The sequence below is a fragment of the Dermacentor variabilis genome, chromosome 3 (assembly GCF_050947875.1).
Source record: "Dermacentor variabilis isolate Ectoservices chromosome 3, ASM5094787v1, whole genome shotgun sequence".
Taxonomy (NCBI): Eukaryota; Metazoa; Arthropoda; class Arachnida; order Ixodida; family Ixodidae; genus Dermacentor; species Dermacentor variabilis.
This window is the reverse complement of record NC_134570.1, coordinates 134,744,796-134,769,363: the sequence shown is the minus strand read 5'-3', so window position 1 is coordinate 134,769,363 and position 24,568 is coordinate 134,744,796. Positions and strand designations below refer to the sequence as shown.

At 46.5% G+C, this 24,568-nt stretch overlaps 1 protein-coding gene across 1 annotated transcript; it reads left to right on the top strand.

Moving 5' to 3' along the window:
* The first annotated feature begins 1,193 nt into the window (after positions 1-1,193).
* Positions 1,194-23,760, top strand: LOC142574204 (uncharacterized). The gene is made up of 7 exons (XM_075683351.1): positions 1,194-1,346; positions 5,426-5,637; positions 8,220-8,296; positions 8,498-8,600; positions 9,937-10,089; positions 14,607-14,711; positions 23,294-23,760. Exons 1-7 carry the CDS (start codon positions 1,292-1,294, stop codon positions 23,417-23,419), a joined length of 831 nt encoding a protein of 276 aa, XP_075539466.1. The 5' UTR covers positions 1,194-1,291; the 3' UTR covers positions 23,420-23,760.
* Positions 23,761-24,568: the final 808 nt, after the last annotated feature.

Below are 24,568 nucleotides of genomic sequence, written 5' to 3'. Positions count from 1 at the left end.
TCGTTGCTAAGAGCTAACGTCACTGATTGAGCTTTGTGAGAACGCACGCACATTTTTTTTTTCGCAGGTAAAGCAAGAACAAATACAATCCGAAAAGGCGAACAGTAGACAAGAAGATATTTGTCAAGCACACTGGCTAACCCTCACGAGTGCTATAAGAAAGAAAAATTACAGCTAAATTTACAATTCATATCACACGCCGCCTCGCAAAGCGCAACGTACGCTGAGCTGTCGGAACACGTAGTTACTAAATTTTGTGACTGTCAGCCTGAATTTTCTTTGCCCGCACTGCAGCCTTGTTCTATGTCATGAACACACAAGGTATTGGGTAAAAGAGTACGTCATGCACTTTCTCTAATGTACTTAGAAGAAAAACTACTCACCTCGTAAGAAATTATCGAAATAAGAAACGGACCACTGCAGACAGGCGTTGACTCGAAGGGCAGTCATATTGAATATAGCGCACACTGGTACCGGTACCGCACACAGCGCGTTGCGCATGATGTAAAAGACGCAGTGTATTAAAGAAAAAAACCTCCAAAATGCTATTTTATCGTTTTTTATGCAGATACACTAATTTAGATCGGTTATATTTCCGTTTAGACTCGATTTATCGGCAGGACATCAAGAAGAACAGAATATTTCTGTTCTTTTTTTACGGGTTTCTGGAATAGAGCATTCACCGAAAATTTCTGTAGACTTTCTTTAAATTAACAGCTGTTTTTACAGTGTGAGCTATAGGTAATACCGAAATCAACTTTACTGAAAATAAGAAAAATTTTACGTCCAGCGCTCTTCTGCAGCAAATTATACGTGGATGAGTTATTGCCCCCGTAAAAATTCCTTAGCAACTTCTCAAAACCGTTATATTTTGGCAAGGTTTCCAACGGGCTAATCATATGAAAGCAGCGTTTTAAAGTATGGCGTTAAGTACATGCAACTAAAATTTTCATTGCCCTTACTCGAAAGTAACAGCTTTGCTTGTAATCGTCGTGAATATACAAAATGGCGGACGTAGTGTATTTGTATATCGAGGCAACTGTAGTTTTCATTGGAAGATGTGGGGAAAAAAATTGAAATTTTCCCTGTTACCTTCAATTTCTAGGTTGTTTTTCAGTGGAGCAGCCTTGATGAATGGAGATCGTGTTTTTAGATAATAACAAAAAATTATCGTCTTTTCGCTCCAGGTTCGGTCAACAATCCAATTATATGCCTCGTCGAATTCCTCGCAGTGCCAAGTCCGGATATCGTAAGTAACCTCTTCGGGCTTAAACTTTGCGACGTGTATGCCATGAAGGAAGTGTTGGAGTTCGACAGCCAAGGCGAAATGACTCTAGCCGGCCACAGTAAGTTTTTGCAGACATGATTTCTTGAATTTTACGTCAAGTTAATATAACCAAATCTGAATGAACAGCGCGTTACAATGATGGAAAGCTTAAACGCGTCGCCGTGATGTTGTGGCTGCCGCAATTATCTTAAAATGGATGTGTTTGTCCTATATTGCGATACATATTATAGAAATACTTGATGCAAAAATGAGAAACTGCGCCTAGAACGTTTGTATAGAACGCATCTAAACTTTCGAAAGTTCATTCTGTACATCTTCAACAAAGATCTGACGGGTTTTTCTAAAGCTTGGTGTACACATGTGTGTGTGCTTCTGCGGGCGGCTTTAACAAGATGGCGCCACTAAATTCCGCAAGGCTCGGGATGGCGCTTTTTCTCTCATCGGATCTCTTCATCTCTGCTTAGTATTTGCACGACTCGTACTGAACTCAACCTTACTCGTACTGAATGCAAGAGAGGCAGATTCCGTGATGCTTTATAGTTTCACCACATTATACAATCATGCTGTAGTCTGTATCTTTAGTTTGAGCTTTTGTTTGGCTGGTGCGGTAGCGGCGCGCAAGTGCGAAATAGTTTAATCTTGGCGGCGCTTTTGCGCTTGCCAGATCCATGCGTGGCTGTCCTGGCCTAATTTTCCTGTGTTCCTCAGTTAGAAGCAGGAAAGTTACAGAGCCCATTATATAAGAGATATTTTTTTGTTTCCTAAAAAAATGGAAGGCTTTTCCACAGCATATTTTGTGAATATCAACGACAAAAAAAAATATAAAGAATACTTGCGTTCCACGATCAGAACCACCAGGACATCGCGACCCATTCTCTGAAGTGCCTGGCGTTGAATACAGAAAATTTCCGCATTACACAATTTAACGCTCACGTCCTGGGCAGCCAAAGTGACTCCCCGATATTGCGTCATTCATAAATACTTTCGATCCTCCAAGAACATTTTCTGTTCTGACTCCATTTGAACCTGAAAGAACATAAGTGCCCAAGAAGATAGCCACGGGAAACTTAAGAAAAATGCTTCTGTCTTTTGGCATTAGGGAACTTACAAAGAGCATGTGGCCGTAAGTATAGGTCATAGTTGGATTTCAGATATGAGCGTTTCAGTTTAAAATTAATTCTGAGGCCTCGCGTGCCAGGACAACGATGTTATTACGAAGCGCGCCGTAGTGCGGCCCCGCGCAGTAAAATTGCACGCCTGGTGTTCTTCATACTGTGCACCCAGTGTACTGCACACAAGCATTTTTGCACTCCGACCCCATGGGAACGCGGTCGCCGCGACCAGTATCGAACCCGTGGCCTCAAGCTCAGCAGCCTATCGCCACTGGCATGACTCGGCAGAAATGTGCGCATCAGTATTAACCGCAATGACATCTCCCGTCAACCACGGCCTGATCAAGCCCAGACAGCAGGTGCATACACATAACCTTTCCTACGCTACCTACACAAGTGCGCGTGTGACATACTGTCACGCGACAGAGGAGGGGCTGCTACTGTCCGTTGGACGATGACGACAGCTATACGAAGTTGGCAGAGGCACGCGAGAGCCTTGCATCCGTCGCAAGCCTTGCACCTGTGGCTTATGTAACCTCGTAAATTATTATAATTTGTGAACGTACGGCTATCCCCGTAGCATTCTCTTTTCGCGGAGGTGCGGGGTAAGCCTTCCCTGCGTGCCCGTTTTGTCAACCAAGCGCGGAACCTTGAAGCGGTCGCCGTCTTCATTGCTCCGCGATGACCACTGAAGCGGCTACAGTGCAGCAGTCACAGGCTCCTCTGATTATCTTTTTTGTTGTTGTTGTTGTTGTTGTTTTTGCACCCACGACGGGACTCGGGAACTTTTTCTGTCAAGGATGGTTTGGATGTTGAAGATTGGATAGCCATGTACAAGCGCATCAGCGACCACAACAGGTGGGCCACAACGCTGCTCTAAACCAAGGGCCGTATAACGTAAAACTATTCCAATATATTCTATTCCAATCTCCTGATCTCAAATTTGCGTAACCGCCGACGCAATCATCGGGCGGTCACCCGCAGGGTTGTCTGAACAAACCAATCAAATGCTCGCCTCGTTCATAGGAGGTTACTTTTGTTTGCTTGAAAAACGAAGAACATTGTATGCAATAAGCGGCTTGTCTTATCTAATTGGCTCACAAAAGGCGAGGAGCATGCTCAAGTGGAGAGGGATTCGATAGGGCCGAGCCACCGCACTGAATATCGATGACCTGATGAAGAGGGTGGTGCCGACGTATGCGATTGGCCGCTTTCTCTTACTTCTTGCGGTGGCTCGTCGACAATCGCGGCGGCATGCAACGGAAGCTTAAGAATGGCGCTAAAACGGATCCTCAGCAGAGTTGGCAGAACGAGGTCGGAAACGTGTCGAACGTTCTCGAAAACGTTACACGGCCGCCCAAGAAGCTTTATTTCAAGCAAATAAACCCATGCTCTCCGGCAGGGGCGAGTAGCCAGTGCCGGAGCGATCGGCGGAAACCCATCTTTTGTTCCTTTCTGAACGGGGCAGCCTTCGGCTATTCAGAAGAAAATTCAGTTTCGTTCGGCATATTAATGCATCTTTAACGCGTACGCGCCAATTTTCGTGGTAAGTTTTTGCGGTTTTGTGATGTCGCGCGAGAGGTTGGTGAAGTGGGTGCAGCCCGAAAGCTTTTCACCAATAGCCGAGGGATAATGGCAAAAAGGTGTCGAATCAGAAATGACCATTTTTGTTTTGTTCGGTCAAATTATGCATAATCAGTGTGTACACGTCATATCAAATGGGGAGCTATTGCGGATTTCGTGACGTCGCGTGACAGACAGGTGAAGTGGGGGTGGTCCAAAAAAGTTTTTGACCAATCGCGGTGGGCTGATAGCAGAATTTGAATAGAAAAGTTTGGAATAGCTTTACGTTATAGCTCCCCAACGTGAGATTTTACCTGAAAGGACTGGTACGCGTAGGCTGCAAAATGGATGAAGAGGAGCTGACCAGTTGGGGCGCATGCACAGGGAAGATTCTTGTCTTGTTCAGCAGACCATTTGGTGATTTGCAGGCCGCTGAGTACGAGGGGGGATCTGGAGTCCAGACGTCCACCAAATCGCACATTTCCTGCATGTAGGACGTACATGATCGTCATGGAAAAGTTGTCACCAAAATGACCAAATGTGCTTTTCAGGAAATACCAAGGAGGCCGACTGAAATCAAGAAATTCGCAGGCTCCAGTTGGAATTGGTTGGCGCAGTACGATGTTAATTGGAGGTCGCAAGGAAGCGGCCTTTGTGCTGCAGTGGGCAAAAGTGGGTGATGATGATGATGACGACGACGACGACGACGATGATGATGATGATGATGATGATGATGATGATGATGATGATGATGATGATGATGATGGTGGTGGTGGTGGTGGGGGTGGTGGTTATGATGATGCTGGTTATGGGGATGATGATGATGGTTATGGGGATGATGACCGTTATGATGGTGGAGGCCGATGCGCTTTGCGTGCTCGGATGCATAAAGTTTCCTTCAAATGGGATCATATTGGCGATGTAGGGTCTGTAATGGCGAAACGTCCGGTTTTTATCGTCGGTGGTTGGCCTGCGTCACTGGGTCGCACGTAACTTATGTCGCTTCGAATTACGTCTTCGTCGCTCGATCGGTGGCATGGTCGTCGGCGACAGGAGGATTGCGTGCTACGTGGACACGCTCTGCGTATGCGCCGCCTACCCAAGAACAAGAACTTTGGTTTAACGTACACATGAATGTTAGTACTAAACGAATTCGCAGTAACAGTGTGTCATTATTCATTGGTCTATGGCTGCTAAAGCCAACTTACCTGTCATCGTCGTTTCATGCGATAACGACAGCAACGAAGTTTCCAACGGCACTCGAGGGGCTCGTGTCTTTCAGTACTACTTGTTGCTGGTGTAACCTCGTATATGATTGTATTGTTGTAAATATTCGCTATACCCGTTGCAGTATATATTATATACGTTGACTTGTTGTCAATTCAGCAGCTTTCGTGAGAAAAACCAGAAGGCGCGGTATATCGACAAGACGCGTATGAATTTTCTGTTTTCCTAATTTTAGCTGGTCTAGCAGCCGTGGACACTTTCCTAACCGCGTCCTACGGAACCCACTCTGGGGTTCTGCAAGCCCACCAAGGAGAGATCCACGTGTCTGGGTACTGTCCCGATTCAGATCTCATCGATGCGGTGAACAACAACGTTCTCAATCTATTGGGATTCTACCTGAGGCTTCGGGAAGGATGGAGTGTCAGCGATGCCACAAACTTTCTTGACGTGAGTATTCGCTGGCGTTATTATAGCACAGTGCGGTTGACAGTTAAAGCGAACAGACACATTTTTTATGTGCTACCTTTATGTTACAAAAGAAGGAAATAAAGGTCAATCAATCAATAAATAAATAAATCCGCGTCTCTCACATTGCTGTTACCCTTAGCGGCAAGTGCTGGTCGACGCTACATCAATGCAATGGAGGGCTCTGTAGGAAGGTGCAAAGGCCACAAACCAAAAGTCATCTACTGCAAACGGCAACAAATTGTGCACTTGCCGGAGTTCGACCGTGCTGTACAAAATATCTCCTTTAACAGTATACCGAACCTTAAATGCAACATGCGTGCCTACTTTTCTTAATGATTGGATTCCAAGTAATACATGACTAATCTCCGTCTTCGCAAATGATCCTCGAATTAAAGCTCCTTTTCCACTTATCCCAAGTTTAGCACAGTTTGGTGTCTCGACTGAAGACGACGCTACGCTTCTCGCAAATTGCCGCGGAGTGTCGATGAATCGCAGTGACAACTTCTGTCGACAGGCGATGCTGGTGGGTCAGAATGACCAAACAGTTCCTCCAGACCTAAAGACGTCAAGTGATAGAGCAAAATTTGACCAAGTGGGATTGCGCTTCGTTTTCTAGGACAACAAATAGCGTCTGTAGTGTTCATCATCATCATCATTATCATCATCATCATCATCATCACCATCAGCCTGGTTACGCCCACTGCAGGGCAAAGGCCTCTCCCATACTTCTCCAACTACCCCGGTCATGTACTAATTGTGGCCATGTTGTTCCTGCAAACTTCTTAATCTCATCCGCCCACCTAACTTTCTGCCGCCCTCTGCTACGCTTCCCTTCCCTTGGAATCCATTCCGTAACTCTTAATGACCATCGGTTATCTTCCCTCCTCATTACGTGTCCTGCCCACGCCCATTTCTTTTTCTTGATTTCAACTAAGATATCATTAACTCGCGTTTGTTCAAACGTAACAAGTTAATCACATGGCGGCCGCCGCTTTTTTGTACCAGTGGAGAGCACCGGGCGATCGCTTTTGGATAAAGTTCCGTCATAATGCGTTACAAAGGGCCCTGCTTTCATCGTATACCACAGTACAATGACTCGATGTCCCAAGATTTCACTGGCGGTGCAAAAAGCGTTGGCAGCTACTCGCTTTGTGTATCCCGTCTCTATGGCTGTGTACCAGATTGTGCATTCAATTCCTCTACAGGATAACGGTTAGATCTTGAGTTCGCTAATACTGAATGCTTCACGAAATGCATTCGACATTTTTTTTCACACTAAGGATGATGAGATAACTAAAACAACTCCTCTACATTGCTTTGGACACATTTGAAGATGACTCAATGCATTTGATTCGATAAGTAATGACGAAAATTAGAGTACACATCTTTAAACCGAAATAGCCTTGGAATTGCTCACAATAAAAGACTTGATGCGCGTTATCCAAGAGCTGATAACCGTTGCGAGAAATGCAAAAGGTGGATGCCGCTAATTGTCACAGCCCAATGAAGTCCGACTGATTTCACGCAGAAAAGCGCAACTGTCATGCCCATAGCAAACACCCATGAGTGACGTGACTGCTTGGGCCTCAAAGGTGGGCCAATACTAAACGAGAGTCCTATATGAAGCTGCGATCTCAGTCACTTCATTTAAAATTTACTCAGTTTAATTTGCATAATTGCTTGACCAATTACTACATTGAAACATGTTTTGAAATGTATGACTGCCGTTTGCTTATCTCATTTTACCTATTTTCAGGGAAGTTCCAACGCATTTCCTGCAACGCACGGCATACATGTATATCGCTTGTTTATGCAAAATTTGATGTCCCAACTTTGTGCATCTCATATGTTGGAGTACCGTAAAACCTCGCGCATAGTAGGGACCCGAATATATTACGAAGAGATATTAGCCAAGAAAAGGTATCCAGGAAACTTTTACTTCCCGCTGAACACGAGTGAGGTACATTTAAGCAAACCTTAAATTTAAGGACAGAAGTGGCGAGAGCAGCACAACAAATACTTGCTGAAAACATTTTTATTGGCGATTCATGCCTTGGTTATCGTCCTTAGGGGATTCACTGTCAAAAAAAAAGGAGGAGTCCTTTATCATGGATGTCATTCCATGGAAACTTTGCTTCGGCTCCATCGAGCTAAATAGCGCCATGGCGTAATAACCATGACAAATCAACCGGAACTGTCGATTTGGGGTGAAAATTTTTTTAGTTCGTATACAACACAAAGGACAAATTTGGAATGATAAAGTCACGAATCAGAAGCAATAGTATTATGCGCGAGTTCTTACGGTGCTTCCACAAGCACCATATTCAATTCACTTGCTCGTTTTGCGGCCACGTAAGAAACAGTGTAGAACGTTCTCCTTTACCTTAGGCTGATATCACGTTGTGACAGATGAAATAGGTGACGCTTTTCTTGCACCGTTGTTTTGAAGGGACGGAAAAGGTTCAGGCACCTAAATGAACAATTTGCTAGTCTTACATGTGCACGGACGCGTTATGTTTTGATGTTTTTGACCTAAGCACCGATGTTATTTCTTGTTACAGGAGCTATTCGCGAGCGTAACGGGCACCGTGTACATGGAGGTTCAAGCAGCTGACATTCCCAAGATCACCACCAACATGTAAGTGACACACCTCTTGTACTTAGATTTAAGTTAATTCCTTGGGCCAACTTGCATGCACCAATGCTGTGAAAAAGAAGTGATCAACGACGTTGCGTGTTGTGGTTTCATACTTATTTGTCTACATAAGTTGCACAGTTACACTTTGCAAATTGCAAGTTTAACAGTTCGCGAACGACCTTTCTCTGATTTTCGATGCAGGCAGAGGTATTTCACAGTGCTAGTCGTAATCCCACCTGCCGTGCATAAAGACAGCCTGGAGCACCTCAAAGTCGCAACCCTGGCAAATCCATTTCGCCATATCGTGAGTACACGTATGCAATGTTAAGCGCGATGCCTGCAGCGTGCAATTTGTGAGCCGATACTCAACTTCACAGCGAATCTGCCGGTTAGCTTTCGGATGCGTTTGGCTGTCACTGGGGAGTTTGAAGGGAGCTGACAGCTATTATTACTGTGAATGTGAATCTCGTTGCACGTCTCCGTTTCGTAGACATAGAGGATGTCCACGTTTCGTCTGTAGCTTACTTGGGAACAATTTTACCAAGCCTGGGCATGTGCAATAATTAGCTGATTCGAACGATGCTCAAGTGCACATTAACCGTGGTTTCTCTCCTGACAGAAAACAGGGCATGAAGGATTCGATGAAATGGTCTCACTTTATTTCTAACATTCATGGAACATCTTTAAAGGCATGTAGAAAAAGCCTCCTGCTTCGGAATTTATTCTCGTAATCCATGTCATGCACGAGTACATAAGGCCTTCTTTTTTAAATACAGAAACGAGGCGCTTTTGGACTGATCCTATTACCTATTTTGTTCCGCGATCGGCAGTCGGGATTGAAGAGGTTGGGATGTCAAGAGTGGCCTTGCGAAGGAACACAGACGAAAAACAATGAAAGCAAATGTTTGCGCAAGCATGTTTCATCTCGTTCCTTGAGCTTGTAAGCTTCACTTTCGGGGCTAGCTCTCTTCGGTCCGAGATTGTCTGTTGCAATGCTTAGCGACACTCAGGCACAATTTCTTAAACTACTTTGCACAGAAAAAGGTTTTCAAAAGACTTAGCCTTATTAATTACTTGCGTGTTCGCCAAATATGGAGACGCAATTCATCCTCGTTTCAGGGGACATTTTTAATATCATCCAGAAGAACAGAAATTGCTTACCTTGTTTCTGTCGTGATTAGCACCCTGCGTTCCGAAATGCGCTCGCTATTTGAGCTGGAAAAGTCGTGATCTACAACCTTCGCGTCGGATCCTACATGTTTTTACGGGACTATTTGGATTCTACGTAACCTGCTCGGTTCTTATAAGGGATGCCACACAGTCATACGAAATAATACGGTATTGAGTTAGCGTCAAGCGTTCTTCGAGAGTGGCGATACTGGCCTCTGCAATCGGAGTCACTTTTTTATTTTTCGCACTGTGGCGTATAGAAAATGAGCGCTTATAGAATACGAACACACAGGTGTGCGGTAGCATCGGCGACAGTCGTATACAAAGAATGCCCGTTATTTGCTACCTCTCACACTTGTACAACCGCGTCGAAGTGCAGAAGAATCTTGAAAGTATTGAGGCTTAATGGAAACGGCAGTGTCTTCTGATTTCGAATAGTGGGTAAGCGATGATTTCTCTTTTTTTTTCAGAATGATACAATACACGACGCGACAAAACTATTTCCGAACCTTAAGATCTGCGCGGCGTTCACAATGGCTGCGCTAAAGTCTGCTTCGGCAGTGGGGAAAATCGACAAGCCTGGAGATCCTGCCGACAGCGTTACCCCTGTCAAGCAGTCCGAAGTAGGTGCTGAAAAAGACGTCGTCAATTTTCATGTATCGAGGCGCAGCATTGCTTACTTTACGTTTCCGATTTGCAGTCAGGAATGTTTCAAGGGGCTTAAAACCCTAACGCTTACTATCATAGGCCCATTGTCACAACTGTTATTCCTGGCGGTTTCCTATCAGTAATGGTATGCGTCCTTTTACTCTTTAAATGTTTTGCTTTATATGTCCTGCAGTGAGCTAGCACTCTGATCTAGCTCCTCGGAGAAACCAAGTTTCTAGGTAAGAGACTGTCATTTGCTGCCTGAAATTTAACAAAAAACTACACGAGCTCTTATACAAATCGTTTGACATGGACGCCAAATCCAGATGACTGATTCCAGTGAGCATCGTTATTCTGGAGGAAGTGTTAGGTTTGTTTGGCTCTCATTTTCCTATTCGACGAAAAACATCTACGGGAAAAAAATTCTTTTTTATTCTTTCCATGAATATGCTTTTTTTTACGCGCACCATACTATACATAACGCCGATATATGCATGCATGGTTAGATCTTTTTTTTTAAGTACAGACAAATCTTGACCAGAAGACATGGCAGCTCTTTATCCTCGCGCTGACAAACTACTGCTCACATTTCGAAGCAATTATCTTTGCATGAGTACTTTACTAAGTCACTCCAACGAAACACGCCTAATGCCATTTCGCTTGTGCGCGCGCAGTTATTGTGTTAAGTTTCATTCTCGAATATTAAACTCCGTGAGGTTTCGAGTGCCAGAACCACGTTATCATTATGAGGCATGCCCTAGTAATAATAATAATAATTTCGACCATTAATTCCACCCAATAATTTCGACCAGCTTGGATTCTTTGACGTGCAACCAATGCACGGCACACGGGAGTTTTTGCATTTCGCCCTCGTCGAAATGTCGCTTTCCTCCGCCGAAATTCCATTCAGCGACTTCGGACTTCAGTTTCTGCGAGTACCTTTGGCACTTCTTTCACCTTTCGCACACCAACACACGTGTTTGTTCGAATTCTACGATGTTCCATGCGACCAAAATGATTCTTGTAGATTGCACCCTAACGATGAGAAAACGGCATAGAATCCATTCTACAAGCCACCTAATATGGTCTATCGTCGCTTAAAGCCATGCGCATTATTGTTGCCCTTTCGGTACCCGCTATGAGCAGGTTGGCATGGGGCGAAATCAGCGGCTCTGGTCGGAGCAATATCGTGTATTTGTGCCTTTCTTAAACTGCACCTATCGAAGCGAACAGACAAGAAAACTAGATACAACATAGGGGAAATTAAGTGCCACTTCTACTAAACTGTAGGAATAAAGAGCAAAGGAGAAAGCAGCGCGCGCGTAAAGCGGTACTTGTTGGTTCGGCTTCCACCTGCAGTGCGATGCCTTTTAGCCCAGTCGTATTTCCTCATGTCTTTACTCATTACGCATCTAAAATTAAAAAAAAAATTACCATTAGTTTCGCTATTTTTCTGGCTGCATTTTCACTTCGCTTCTACAGGCCCGAGAAATAAATTTTGAGCGCTTGAGTTACCGTCATTGTCGTCGCTCGGGCAACTACGGCTGTTGCGTCTTCAGTCTGACACCACGCGGGAGAAATGGCGATACGGTGCAATTGGGCTACGCGCGATGCCACAACGTCGTTGAAAATCAATTGCTAATAGTGTGTTACTTTTTAGGCTGATCGCGAGCACGAGGTAGGGGGTGGAAGCGATATTATGCTTGCACGATCGAATAATATACCCTACGGGTTGTACTCGAAAACGATAACTTCGAACACTTCAGCAATGTGCATCCAATTGAGTTTAAATATTCACTCAGAGTGGTGGATCCCCTCTGTATAGTACAAACAGAGCGCGGAAGTGAATACTAAAACAATCTACTGATGTAATACATACTGGGAAGTTCTGGGGGTGGCGCTAGTGGCAATAGCTCATTTTGTGCTAACAAATGCGTGAAAGCTTAAAAGACTTGGAAACGACGGGAAAAAGCCCTGGCTCTCTGACGCGTCATTTTGATGCACCAGTAATGGAAATGAGCATCGCCACAAGATCACCACTTAAGCCTGTTACATTGTCAGTCAGATATATCCTGGTTTAACTCAAGGCAAAACAAGAGTTTAAAATGAAATTACTCCAGCTATCGTCTGCGTAATAACGTCCTTGATGAGGTGACGTTATTGCTAAAAGGAGATTATAAAATAACTCGTCACCATATTCCAAGCCCAACACAAGTCATGAGAGTCTTAACAAGAAGAATAAAATTGTAAATGTCGACGAAGGGTAGGCTAAAGGCTCATTATAGCACGCAGCCTAATAAACGTCAGGACACTGGAGACAGAAAGGTGCAGATACACAGAAATCGAGTATACTCGTGCAATCGAGTAGTGGGACGCGTTCCTCATCGAACCCCAACAATGAGATGCGCGTGCTATCGCGCTAATGCGAGTGGTGCTTCTACTGTGATTGTCACTATAAGCAGCTTTCGAGTTTCGGCGATCCCGAGAAAAAGTTCGGCTATTCGCAGACCCCTTCTTTTACGTTCAGGATCGACCTCTGGAGTGTCTGGGAAATTTCGTTTTTATGTACACGCTGCAGCATTCTCAATTTCTATAGTGGATACGGTCGCATCCATTTAACTAATGGAGAGAGTGAATGAAGCAAACTTATATTAGAGGAAGGCAACAAGTTTGGGTTAGGAAAGCAAAACAAGGGCAGATATCGATTTTCATCACGCTGCGCACGAAACATGGCCTGTAGAGAGTAGTAGCAGCCTAAAAAGACTTGCATAATAAATGCCCATTTATGAATTGTAGTACGCACATCGTTCGGCCGGTTGCGCCAAAGCACTCCGAACACCGCCGGTCAGACCGACTGCGCCAGAAGCTAGTCTATACGAGCGTCCACTTCTCGACGGCGTAACGGGACTGTACGCCGTGCGTGGCATGCAACCGCGCAGCGCTTGAGTACATCGTGCCGCTCACGCGCACTTGAGATACCGCGCCGCGCTGTGGTTCCGTCAAAGCTGGCGGCCTCTGAATGCAGATTACTGAGCTCGGCTGCGCCACTTTCGCCTCCGCGCGCGCGCTCGAGGATGACATCATGCACGCGCTCTCGGAAGCTCTTCTCCGACCGAGGTCTCCTCGCCCCTTGGCTATGTGGGCACGTGCCCGCGGTTGAGGTGTCCTCTGCTGAGAGACAGTTACTGCGCTGCACTTTACCCCAACCTTTCCTTCCCATCAACAAGAATCTCCTTCTCTCTCTCTCCCTACTGCCGTGTTCGGCAGCGCGCTTGCAGTTCGCGCGGTGAGGCACCCTATCGAACTCGGACAGTTCACGCCATCTGGCGAAGAGGGTGCGGCATTTAACTTGGATGGCACTGGGCGGCGGCACGGCAGAGGGCGAAAGCGACACAGACACTCGCACAAAAATTTGTACACGAACCTCGGAGGAAAAACTGAGCGGGAAATGTGACGCACGCGAGGATACCGTGATGTTGCTACCTATCATTTTGTAACGCTTGCAATATTAATTGTGTGACGCAAAAACAAGCATTTACACGTATTATGTACGTAAGGACAGTTATAGTAAGTTCATTCCTTATATTTTTAGGAACCTCCGATGGCTATTTAGAATATGTTTATGTAAAATTTACTGCGTGCGAGAGCATGCGTTTGCATGCGCTTGAACTAGATGGGGCCACGATGCTGAAGGTTGCCCAGGATCAAGTTGATTGAGCGTCTCTTAATCGCATCTCGTCGTGTTGTCTGCCGCCATGCACAGAGTAGCAACATGGCGGCGCCCTCTAGGTTACCGATATCAATGCATGAGCGCTATGGGGAGTTTTTGCGCTAGAGTTAGCTACAATGATTCGATGGACACTCACATGCTGCGCAGTTTACGTGTACCTCCACTCGTTTTTTTATTATTATGTGCTCAGTTGCTGCCCCTTACTAGGTACTTCCGGCATGACAAGGTGTCTTTTTGAAAACGTAATGCTCATAGACCTCTACGAGTCACCCAACCGGCCGTTTCCTTCTAGTGGTAGTTACAAAATAGCCAACTCCCAGATATGCCAAATCCCTCAGAAGTCCACTAAGAAGACCTTGTCTTAAAAAAATACACATGGCTTGCATGAAAAACGCACATCAACATATAGAGGGGCTGTTTAATGTAAATGTTTTCGTTATATACATTTTTTTTCTACTAGGCACTTAGTGGAGGCACTAGTTATTCTGGGGCAGAAGCAGGACCATGTAATGACGACCTGGAATCACTCCAGGCCGGCAGGAGCGCCTACTCGCAGTGGTTATAGCGACCTGTAGAGCCGATTATGGGCATGCTTTCATAAAATGTATAGTTATTTCGGTCAGATATTTTTTGCGCGTAGTCTTCGCTAGCACCTTTCTTAATAACATATCAGGTTTTTTTCATGCTTGCCTGGTGCTATCGGCTAGGTATGCCTAAGTCATTTAAAATATGCCATCTGCTGACGTTCCACGTACCTTCCAGGTATGCAATTTGCCCAATGCCAAGCAAGACAAAAAAGACATATCAATGTACATCGCGGGCACACCCTTCTACAGTTTCGACACCAATAAAACCATGTTTGAGAAGGTATGAATTCAATATTTTTACACTTTTCTTTGTCTTTCGCAGAAAATACTATGTGCATAGAAAGCAGACAAATATCTTACTGGCAAAAAAATAAAAGAATCAGCAAGAACTTCTTGAAACTTTAATATTTAGGCAGTCGGAATTTCGTGAACTGGGATCCTGTAATTGATATCTGATGTCTTTTAGGAGCGGCTGCCACGTACACGCACGGAGAGGAACAGCGGCAAGGTTCAGTTAATCATTGCGAGGGTCTCCGGCCTGATGAGTACATTATCGATCTAATGCGCTGGCAGTGCCAATCTTTTTATTGAGACGCAATCTTTTCATTGAGAGGTGACACGCGAGGTCATATAGACAACATGCGCCAATTAGGTTATGAAAGCGAGTAATCTTTTGCAATGAAAACACTCAATCTTCCCTGACGCAGCAGTACAAGAAAACGTTTACAGATAATGAGATTGTTTCAAATCACCATTTAAAAAAAGCGCAACAAAGCACCGTAGTGGCATCTTCCCATAGCATACTACAACTCAATGCATTCCTGGAGTCCACTCTAAATCAGGACATTTGTTGATGCTTGCCTTGGCAATGAGAGCGGTAGAAGTGGGTTATTACTGCTGAAAGTTTTCCCTTATGGTACTTACAATATGGTCCCTTTGTAGTGCTTAGGTAAAAAAATAAAAGTGCGAAATAAACTGAGCTGTGCGTAAGCAAGCTTGGGCTTATCAGTTATGTTCATGCAAAAGGATAAAGTTGGAGCTTCTTATGACGCCAACATTTAGGTAGTAGGTGCGATCATGACAAATTAGTTCTGCAAATCCTCCTAGGTGGATAAAGATTTATGAAATAAAAGAAAATCACATATCCGACTGCAGTGCGTGGTTTCAGCGGAAACCCATACGGGCTGATATAGAACTCTGTTCTTGGTTCAGGGATGGAACCCGGGAGTAGCGCCTTTACAGAGTGGTGGTTCTGCCATCTCAGCCTACCAGGAGGCTAGCACATTGCAAGCGGAGGCTCAAATAATCGGCAAATCAAAACACAGAGACACTGAATATGACAAGTCCGCTGTGCGGAAGGCCCCCACGGTGGCGGAACTCATCACGGCGAAAATTGTCATCCGCCCTATCTAGCACGAAGCTACACAGCAAACGAAAAACCATATGGTGTTTCTTTGTACCTTCACGCTGCTGCCGAGTGGAGGACAATATTATTTTCCGTTAATGTCACTATACTTTATGTTTAGGAGACGTTATACTAGCCTTATGGTCATAGCGATATCTGGCAAACTATGGCGGCATCTTCGGATTCATTTTAACGCTAGACATGAGCTGTTAGATTAGGGGTCCCTGACCTCGCAAGCGCATTATATGATCGATATTTGAGTGCTAAGTAAAAAAAATATGTGTAATTAGCCCCGACACAGGGACAATTTGAAGGCCTTTGGAAAAGCGGACATCCATCAAAAATGTGTACTGTATACGCGAGGTAACACTCGAGGACGGAGTATCGCCTCTTTAGTAACGATCCTTTGCAAGGAGGAAGGTATCCTGCCTACTTCATTGGCCTGTAGAAGTACGGACGGGAAGAAGCAATACAGATTATAAGCTAACAAAGCAACGAACCGTGGAACACTCCCGCTCGATTAAAATATTATTCACCCCAGTAATGTTCTTATGTACATTGAGTTTTTTTGTGTGTGCTACGATGCCGCTATATTTCGATCAGGAACGGCATGCGCATACCAGCATGACGAAGCTTTCCTCACAAGAAAAAAACGAGCGCACATCATTACGGAAAAGAACTGAATACAAGCCCAATTACGATTGTATCTTAACAAAAATATATGTTTCTAATTGCTTCAACAAATCTTTCCAGTGAAGAGGCTGCAATAGCGTCGAACAAAACGACACAGTTGGTTTTGTTCGATCGGCAAGCTTCTGTTGCAAGAACTACTGAAGGAATGCCGCGAAACATACCGAGTGTTTCCTGATTGTCAGGCTCGCTTGTTTTAAGCCACAGACGCAATCAGAGTAAAGTTAAATAAGGTGTATGTTAAACAACCTGTACAAAGGCACTGCCTTTCGTCGCCAGACATTTATTATTCGTGTGTTTTCAAGTTGTGTACATAAGCACGATGGTCTTTTTACTACGCCAGTAAAAGAGGGTTTATGAAGGTTGGACGGCAGGTGGAAGGGCCGCACGACGGGCACAGCAGAGACAGTCTCAGTCAGCGTCAAAAGCTCGCGATCTGCACTCGCTCCTGCTGCCCAGACAATGTCCCACTGCTCTGTGCGTTGCTTCATCCCCACTACAATACACCGACGGCGAAAGGAAGCCATCCTGGCGACTCAAGGTGACGTGAAAATAAGGGGCTCATGATATGACTTGAGGCGGCTCACGTGTACCGCCTGGTTGCCAAGACGACGCTTGTCGCAGGGTCGACCGGCTCGATAGCATAGGTGATGGTAGAGAGGCGCTAGATGACGCGATACGGGCCTTGGTGCTTGGGGACAAGCTTAGGAGTCAGGCCAGGGGAATGAAACGGTGTGCGGAGTTAGACGAGGGAGCCGTCGTGGAAAGCTTGTTCAGTCTGAAAGAGAGAGGGAATAAACGTTTATTGTAGTAGAGGATGTTTGGTTGTGGTGGGTGGAGCCCCTCTTCCAGAGCCCTACTGGTTACAGCGGGTCGCCGGGCCTGGTCAAGGGTCGTCAGTTGGCTTCCCAATTCCACTTTCGCGAGTCGCGCCTCCCACGGCCAGTTGTGGTGAGTGTCTAGCAGCGGGGAGCTGGCAGACACTCACCATGGCTGGTTATAATGCGGTCATGGCGATCCTTTCGGGGGGCTTGGTTGTCTGAAGTAAAGGAGTGGGTGAGCTGCCGACACTCGTCAGCATATAGAGCCATTTCAGAAACAGGGCTGAATTCGGAGGCGTCCGGGCGATACGGCAAAATGGTGTCGAGTGTGGTGCATGGTTCGTGGCCATTTAAAAGAAAGAATGAGGAAAAGCCGATTGTCCACTGTGTCACGGTATTATACGCGCAAGTGACGAAGGGAAGAATGACATCCCAGTTAGAGTGGTCAGAAGTAATGTACATGGACAGCATGTCTCGCAGCGTGCCGTTAGAGCGCTCCGTTAGTCCGTTGGTCTGCGGGTGGCAGGCTATAGATGTGCGGTGAACTGTACGGTATGAACGAAGGAGCTCCTCAAGGACATCGAATAAAAACACACGCCCTCTGTCTCTGAGTAGTTCGCGTGGTGCGCCATGGCGCAAGACGAAATGACGTAAGCTGAAGTTCGCAACGTCACGAGCACCATCCGAAGGAAACGCAGCCGTTTCCGCATACCACGTTACGTTGTCGACGGCGACAATGACCCATCGGTCACCAGCAACAGAGCACGTAAGTGGGCCATAAAGATCGATTCCGACATGGTCCAAGGGGCGTGCAGGACACAGCAAAGGCTGCAGGAGGCAGGGCGAATTGGTAAAATGTTTCTGTCGTTGACACAATTTACAAGACCGAATGTATTTTTGCACATATGTGTACATGCCACGCCAGTAATAACGTTGTGGGAGCCGCTCATACGTTTTCAGCGCACCACCGTGAGCATGTGGAGCGTCAGCTTGAAAGTATGCGCAGACATCGTATCGCATGTGACTAGGGATGACGAGCAGTCAATTACTTCCATCCGGTTGATAGTTGCGACGATTTAATAGTTCGTCCCATACCACAAAATGCGTGGCTTGGCGGAGAAGTGCTCGGGGGTGTGCAGAAGTTGGCGGAGCGGAGAGAACGTTCAAGAGGGAGACGATCCAGGGGTCTTTTCGATGTTCAGGACGCTTGTCCATGGCGGTAAGAGCAGCCAAGGGAAAGGTACCAGTTGAATGCTGTTCTGCAGTCGATTTCGTGGGAGATCTCGAGAGCGCACCAGCGTAAGAGTATTTTCGCCCCGATCGGTACAGCACCCGAACGTCAAAATCTTGCAGGCGAAGAGCCCAACGTCAGAGGCGACCAGAAGGATCCTTCAGGGATGCCAACCAACACAGTGTGTAGTGGTCAGTCACCACGCCAAAAGTTTGGCCATATAAGCAGGGACAAAATGTGCTTATTGCCTACACAATCGCGAGACACTGTTTTTTAGTTACCGAGTAGTTCGATACCGCTTTCGTGAGGGCACGGTAACATACGGTAGCATAAACGGTAACATGCTCAGAAAAGCCTGCTTTGCGTTGCGCGAGTACTGCACCACGACCGACTCTGCTTTCCCCCGTATGTACTTCGGTTGGTACAGTCGGGTCGTAATGGCGCAGAATTGGTGGGGAGGTAAGTAGACGCCGTAATGTAGTCCAGATGGCGTGTCCCTGAAGTGGTACAGATCATCCAGGGTGACGAACGCCGTCTTTGGACGATCGCACTCGGCCATCGGGACTTGCCAACAACCCGAACGCTGGTCGAGCGAAGAGAATTCGGCGCCTTGTAAACAATCGAGGGCGTCGTCTATGCGGGGGAGAGGGTAAACATCTTTTCTAGTAATTTTGTTGAGACGCCGGTAATCCACACAAAACCTAATTTAACCGTCCTTTTTCCTGACCACCACAACGGGGGATGACCAAAGACTACAAGAAGGCTTATCTCGGCCACGGCGGCCGCATTTCCATGGGGGCGAAATGCGAAAACACCCATGTGCTTAAATTTAGGTGCACGTTAAAGAACCCCAGGTGGTCAAAATTTCCGGAGTCCTCCACTACGGCGTGCCTCATAATCAGAAAGTGGTTTTGGCTCGTAAAACCCCAAATATTATTACAAGAAGGCTTGATGACTCCACGCGGAAGCGTGTCGTTGACTTGCTCGGTAATTGTGGCGATACGCGGTAAGGACGCTGTCGCAAAGGGGCGTTGGTACCAGTGTCAACGCTGTGAACAATGGTGCTCCTTCGACCTAACGATGCTTGGTGGAAGACAAACGAACTTCTGAACTCGTTGAGAACGAAAATAAGCAGTGCTCGTTGATCCAGAGCGAGGTTGCTGTTGATGGAAGGGGAAAATACGTCCGAGGACACGCCAGCGAATTCAACATGCGGTGTCAAAGCGTTCAGCTCAGGCACTGGAATTGGCTTGGAGGAATTAATAGTCACGGTAACATAATAGGCTACTGGCTGAACGTGGCCAAGCGTCTCTTTGCGGCGTAACGTAAGAGGGCATGAGGTTGTGTTGGGAATAAGTATCCCTGTGGCGTCCTGGTGAAGTGCTAGGACGGCAATTGGCAGCGATGCATGGTGACGGTGACTGAATACGTCAGACAGCGTGAACTGTAGTTTCAGAAAGGGCGGCACAGTAAACAGGAAGAACGACGGCGCTGGGAGGGGGAAGGGTAGTATCAGCTGCCAGGACAAGCATTTCAACACCAGGCACGGGCACATGGCCAGAAGGTGTATCGCCAAACACGGACATTTTCAGCTGAGCGCTAGCGCATTCTATAACAGCGTGATGGCGCGATAAGAAGTCCCATCCAAGGATCACATCATGCGAAAACGAAGGCAGCACAATAAACTCAGTGTTGTACAGTATGTCTACAATGACGACTTTAGACGTGAAGGCTGCAACCCGATGAATTGGCTGTGCGGTTGCTGTACTGAGGGAAAACGCTGTAGGTGGCGTTGTCACTTTACGAAGAGAGCGGCAATGTTTCTAATTACGGATATTGTGGCACCGGTATCCACGAGCGCAAGAGTTCGAGCACCTTCCACAGAAACTTCAACCAAATGGCGGGGGACAAGCAAGGACTTACGCAGGTCAACGACGGCGCATCTCGTTCCTCCGGAGCTGCGCTAGTCAGTTTTCAGTCTCAGCGCTGGGTCGGCGACGCATAGGTGACAAAGAATGGCGGCGTGGTAAGGGGGGCCGACGGGAAGGGAAAGGTTTAAAGGCGGAGTCAGGCTGGGGTACGCATCCGGTGGCGCGTCCTGTGGCGTGTAGTACTGGGGCCGGAAAGAATAGTCGCGGTATCGTACTGCACCCTGGGCTGCCGCGAAGCGCCGACGTCAGAAGCGTGCAACGTGACCTGGAATTCCACAAGCGTAGCATATCAGTCGGTTGTCAGCAGTGCGCGACGAATTTACGACCTGCTGCTGTGCACCAGGTAATTGAGCCGGTGGCTCTCAGAGAGGTTGAGGGGCCAACGCTGGCAGTCGACGCGGTGGCTGTGCAGCGGCAGCCGTGAGTGGCGCGGCGACCGATATCGGCTGAGAGACGTGCGGCAGCACCTCGGAGACCTGCTCTTTTATAACTTTTGGGATAGATGGCGCTAGATTGTGCGTAAGCGCTTCTGGAGTCGGCAAATACGACAAACACGAGAAGTGCCGTGCCACTTCCTCACGCACATTTTCTTTGATTTGCAACAGTAGCGTATTGTGGTCACCACCTATGGTTAAGGCTGCGAGGGAATCGTCTGTTGTTTTCGGCCGCCGAATTAGGACGTGTTGGTCGTAAGCTGACTGGCGGTGAAGAGGTCCTTGGCCAATAACATTTGAAAGGCATCCTCGTCAAGGCCTTTCAGGATGTGTTTAATTGTCTCTTGCTTCGTCATGGAAGGACTCAGGCGCTTACGTAAGTCGATCACGTCTTCTATGTAGCTAGCAAAATTTCGCCTTGCTGCGGCGCACGTCAATGGAGGCGCGGTTCGGCGCGGCGTTTGCGCACGACGGGGCGGCCGAACACTTCTGCGAAGCGTTTCTTGAACGTTTCTTGAGCGAAGCGTTCCTTGAATATGCCGCATGTAGAGGACAAGAACTCATAACACAAAAATTGGCGCTCCATCCATCTCTTGGAGGTGATCCGCATCAATAATGCGATTAGCAATCTTTCTTATGATGGGTGTGTAATTGGCCATTATATATTTTATGCAAGATGACGGTTATTACTATGAGTATTGTAACGCCATACCATGTCCTATGATACCTTACGGGCGCATCAGAAAACACAAAGCGGCCTTCTCGCTGCCAACCACAGTGCCGCGTGATACCACGACACAGTATATCTTCTTGTACTTAGTGCACCCCAATTGAAGCTCAGAAGGAAGGATGACTATCCCTAGTGCCCTGGCTGCAACTTCGTTGCAATGACTATCTATCAAATGCCGCGCTGGATGCGCAAGGCTCTGTGGCGGATGGCATGGCACCGCTTTTTTGTACTTGGGGCTACATACCCCTTCTGCCACCTGCACACATTCATTCAAGAAAAGTGACAAAGAATGGACACATACCAACGTTACATATAAAGTGCAAAAGCTGTCAATTTGGCAACAGATGCAGTGAAAGACAACCAATGATCGAAGTTGCCTATCGATCAAAGTTGCAATGATCGAAGCCAGGAACAAGTAGCCTATTCAGGCACACGCCAAATGGCCCATGTTGTCTGCTCGGGAAGACAGCAGCCAGGACATACATCGTGGCTTCAGTTAATGTACAACTTGGGTAACTCAGTACCAAAGAGCTCGGATGCATACCACAAAGTGGGCGAAGTTTGCGAAAATTGGCAATCTCATTAAAAGTGGAACTTGCGCGCACAGGATAGCCTCGCTGGTTCATCGCTTTCGGCCATTCTGCGAAGCAGAACACTGAACCTAAACATTCCGCCAGGCGCATGCTCATGAAAGTATTACCTTCTACCTCTTGCATTCTTGGAGACAAATATTTTAACAAAGCTATAGGTATGTATGCGAACAGAAAGTCGCCCCATTTTGAGTCAAGTCACTCCTCTAAAACATTAATAGCAAACTTGAAGAATGTCATATATTAAAATATTGTCATTGTACGAACGCCATCTTGCTCATTCTTTAAGATAAGTTGTATCAAGTCGAAAACTCGGCATCTTCCCGCCGACACAGTTTTTATCTCGAGCGTTCAGCTTGTGAAGTTAACTTCATCGCCGTATTTTTGTGATGTTGAAGTAAGAGAGGCTGTGTCAATGAGAAATTTTAGACGAACAATATGAAAAGAGCAATGTGTATATCAAAGAAAAAAGTTGAATTTGCCTGCGGTACGCCGCGCGGCTGGTTGATTATTGCCGACCATTCTATAGGTATGAACGGCTGTAACAAGTATTACACTGCTACTACATCGCATAAGTATTGCGTTCTACATCACGGGTGCTTAGAGGCAGGTATCTTTATAGAATTTTCGGAATATACAAACAATGTCAAATGGCGCTGTTCAGTTCAAAGGAAACCTAAGGAATTGGAGCGATGTAAAAAAGTAAATTACTTTCTTTAAATTAAATTATTGATGCTTGGTGTACCATAACCATGAATATTTTACGAGCCACGCCCGTAGTGAGGTACTACTGATTAACTTTTACCAACGAAAGTCATTTACGTACATGTAAATGTGTGTCACCAGCGCGTTTGGAGTTAGCCACAATAGAAATGCAGTCGCCGCGGCTACAGAATCGCGCCCGCAACGTAGAGCTCAGCGGCGACACGCGACAGCCACTGGGATACCACCGCGGATTTCGATACATTAGAAATTTGCTAAATGCTTTGCACGTTACAGCACTAGACTAACGCTATCGGACTCTTTCTAGGTGCGTGACATTCTGACTCAGTACAACCAGCTGTGTCTCGGTGCAATCAACGTGCTGCATGACGACTGCTACGACTTCGCCCTTCTCAAGATGGCCAAAACAGTGTTGGACAAGAACTTCGACTGATTGACGCGTCATGTAGCTTAGTGTGTGTGTGTTTTTCTTTTGTGCATCTATCCTTTATTCTGACCGATGTTACGACGGCGCGAGTTACAACCTGCCGCAGCAATACATTTGGGTGGCTTCGTAACTTTTCGCACTCTTCCCTGCCTTAATGCAGTGTCCAAGGACGAACGCGAAAGCTGTATAATCGCTGCCGGCTCGTGCGGTAAATGCTTCCGCAAAAGGCACAATTGCAGCTACTCCGACCAAAACTGAAAGAAAGCAAACTCTGCCTCAGTATGACGGAGGTCTAGACAAGTTTTGCGCCTGTCGGCGAGTTCAGAAACGATTCATGACGAGTATGATGACGAATAAACTGTTATTGAGCAGACAGTTGTTTTTGTCCTGTGGTGGGAGGCCTCACTTGGTCAAAGAATCCTTGGTGTCCAGCCGTCCTCTTTGCCTGGTCCACCAGGTTGGCCCGGTGATCCTGGTGAGTGCAGGTAACCTGGTGCTCGATGGACGTCTGGGAGTTGGGTAGTAGGGCTATGGCGCGTGCGCATTCCTACATCATGTAGACAAGCGCATAGGGTGCTACTCTTTGCAGAGTTTGCAGTGGTAGCCAGTTTGTGTAGGGAAACTAGCGTGTTGGGGTGTTCCGCGTGGACGTAGGTTGGTTTGAAGTTCCCTGAGCGTGACTGTTTCTCCTCCCGCAAGGGTGGGGTATGGTAGAGGGTATGAAGGGGACAAGAAAAAAACCTGCTAATCATTGACCAACAAGATCCAATGTTTGCTACTATTTAACCTCTGAATTACTTTGATGCAAAGAAGCCGGATCTTTTAGCTGACACGGACGTGTTGTTACCTTGTTTGTTCGTGTAACTAGTGGTTCTTAGTTCTCAGCCATGCTGTATAAGTTCACGAGAATGTGCAGAAGTGCTTCAGAGAGTGCAGAAAGGTGCGCATCACGTAACTACTACTTGAACAGTATGAGACCGCGATTCCGTTGACTCGTGGTCACTTAGCGCTGTCATATAGCTGTGCGCACTAGACGCACGCTTTATGAGATAAGTCGCTGCCTAATACGTTGATATCAGTGATACCGATAACTATTACGGTTTTATTTTCGCAAGTCTCCTATGGCAACATGTCTTTTTCAGATATGTTTGTAGG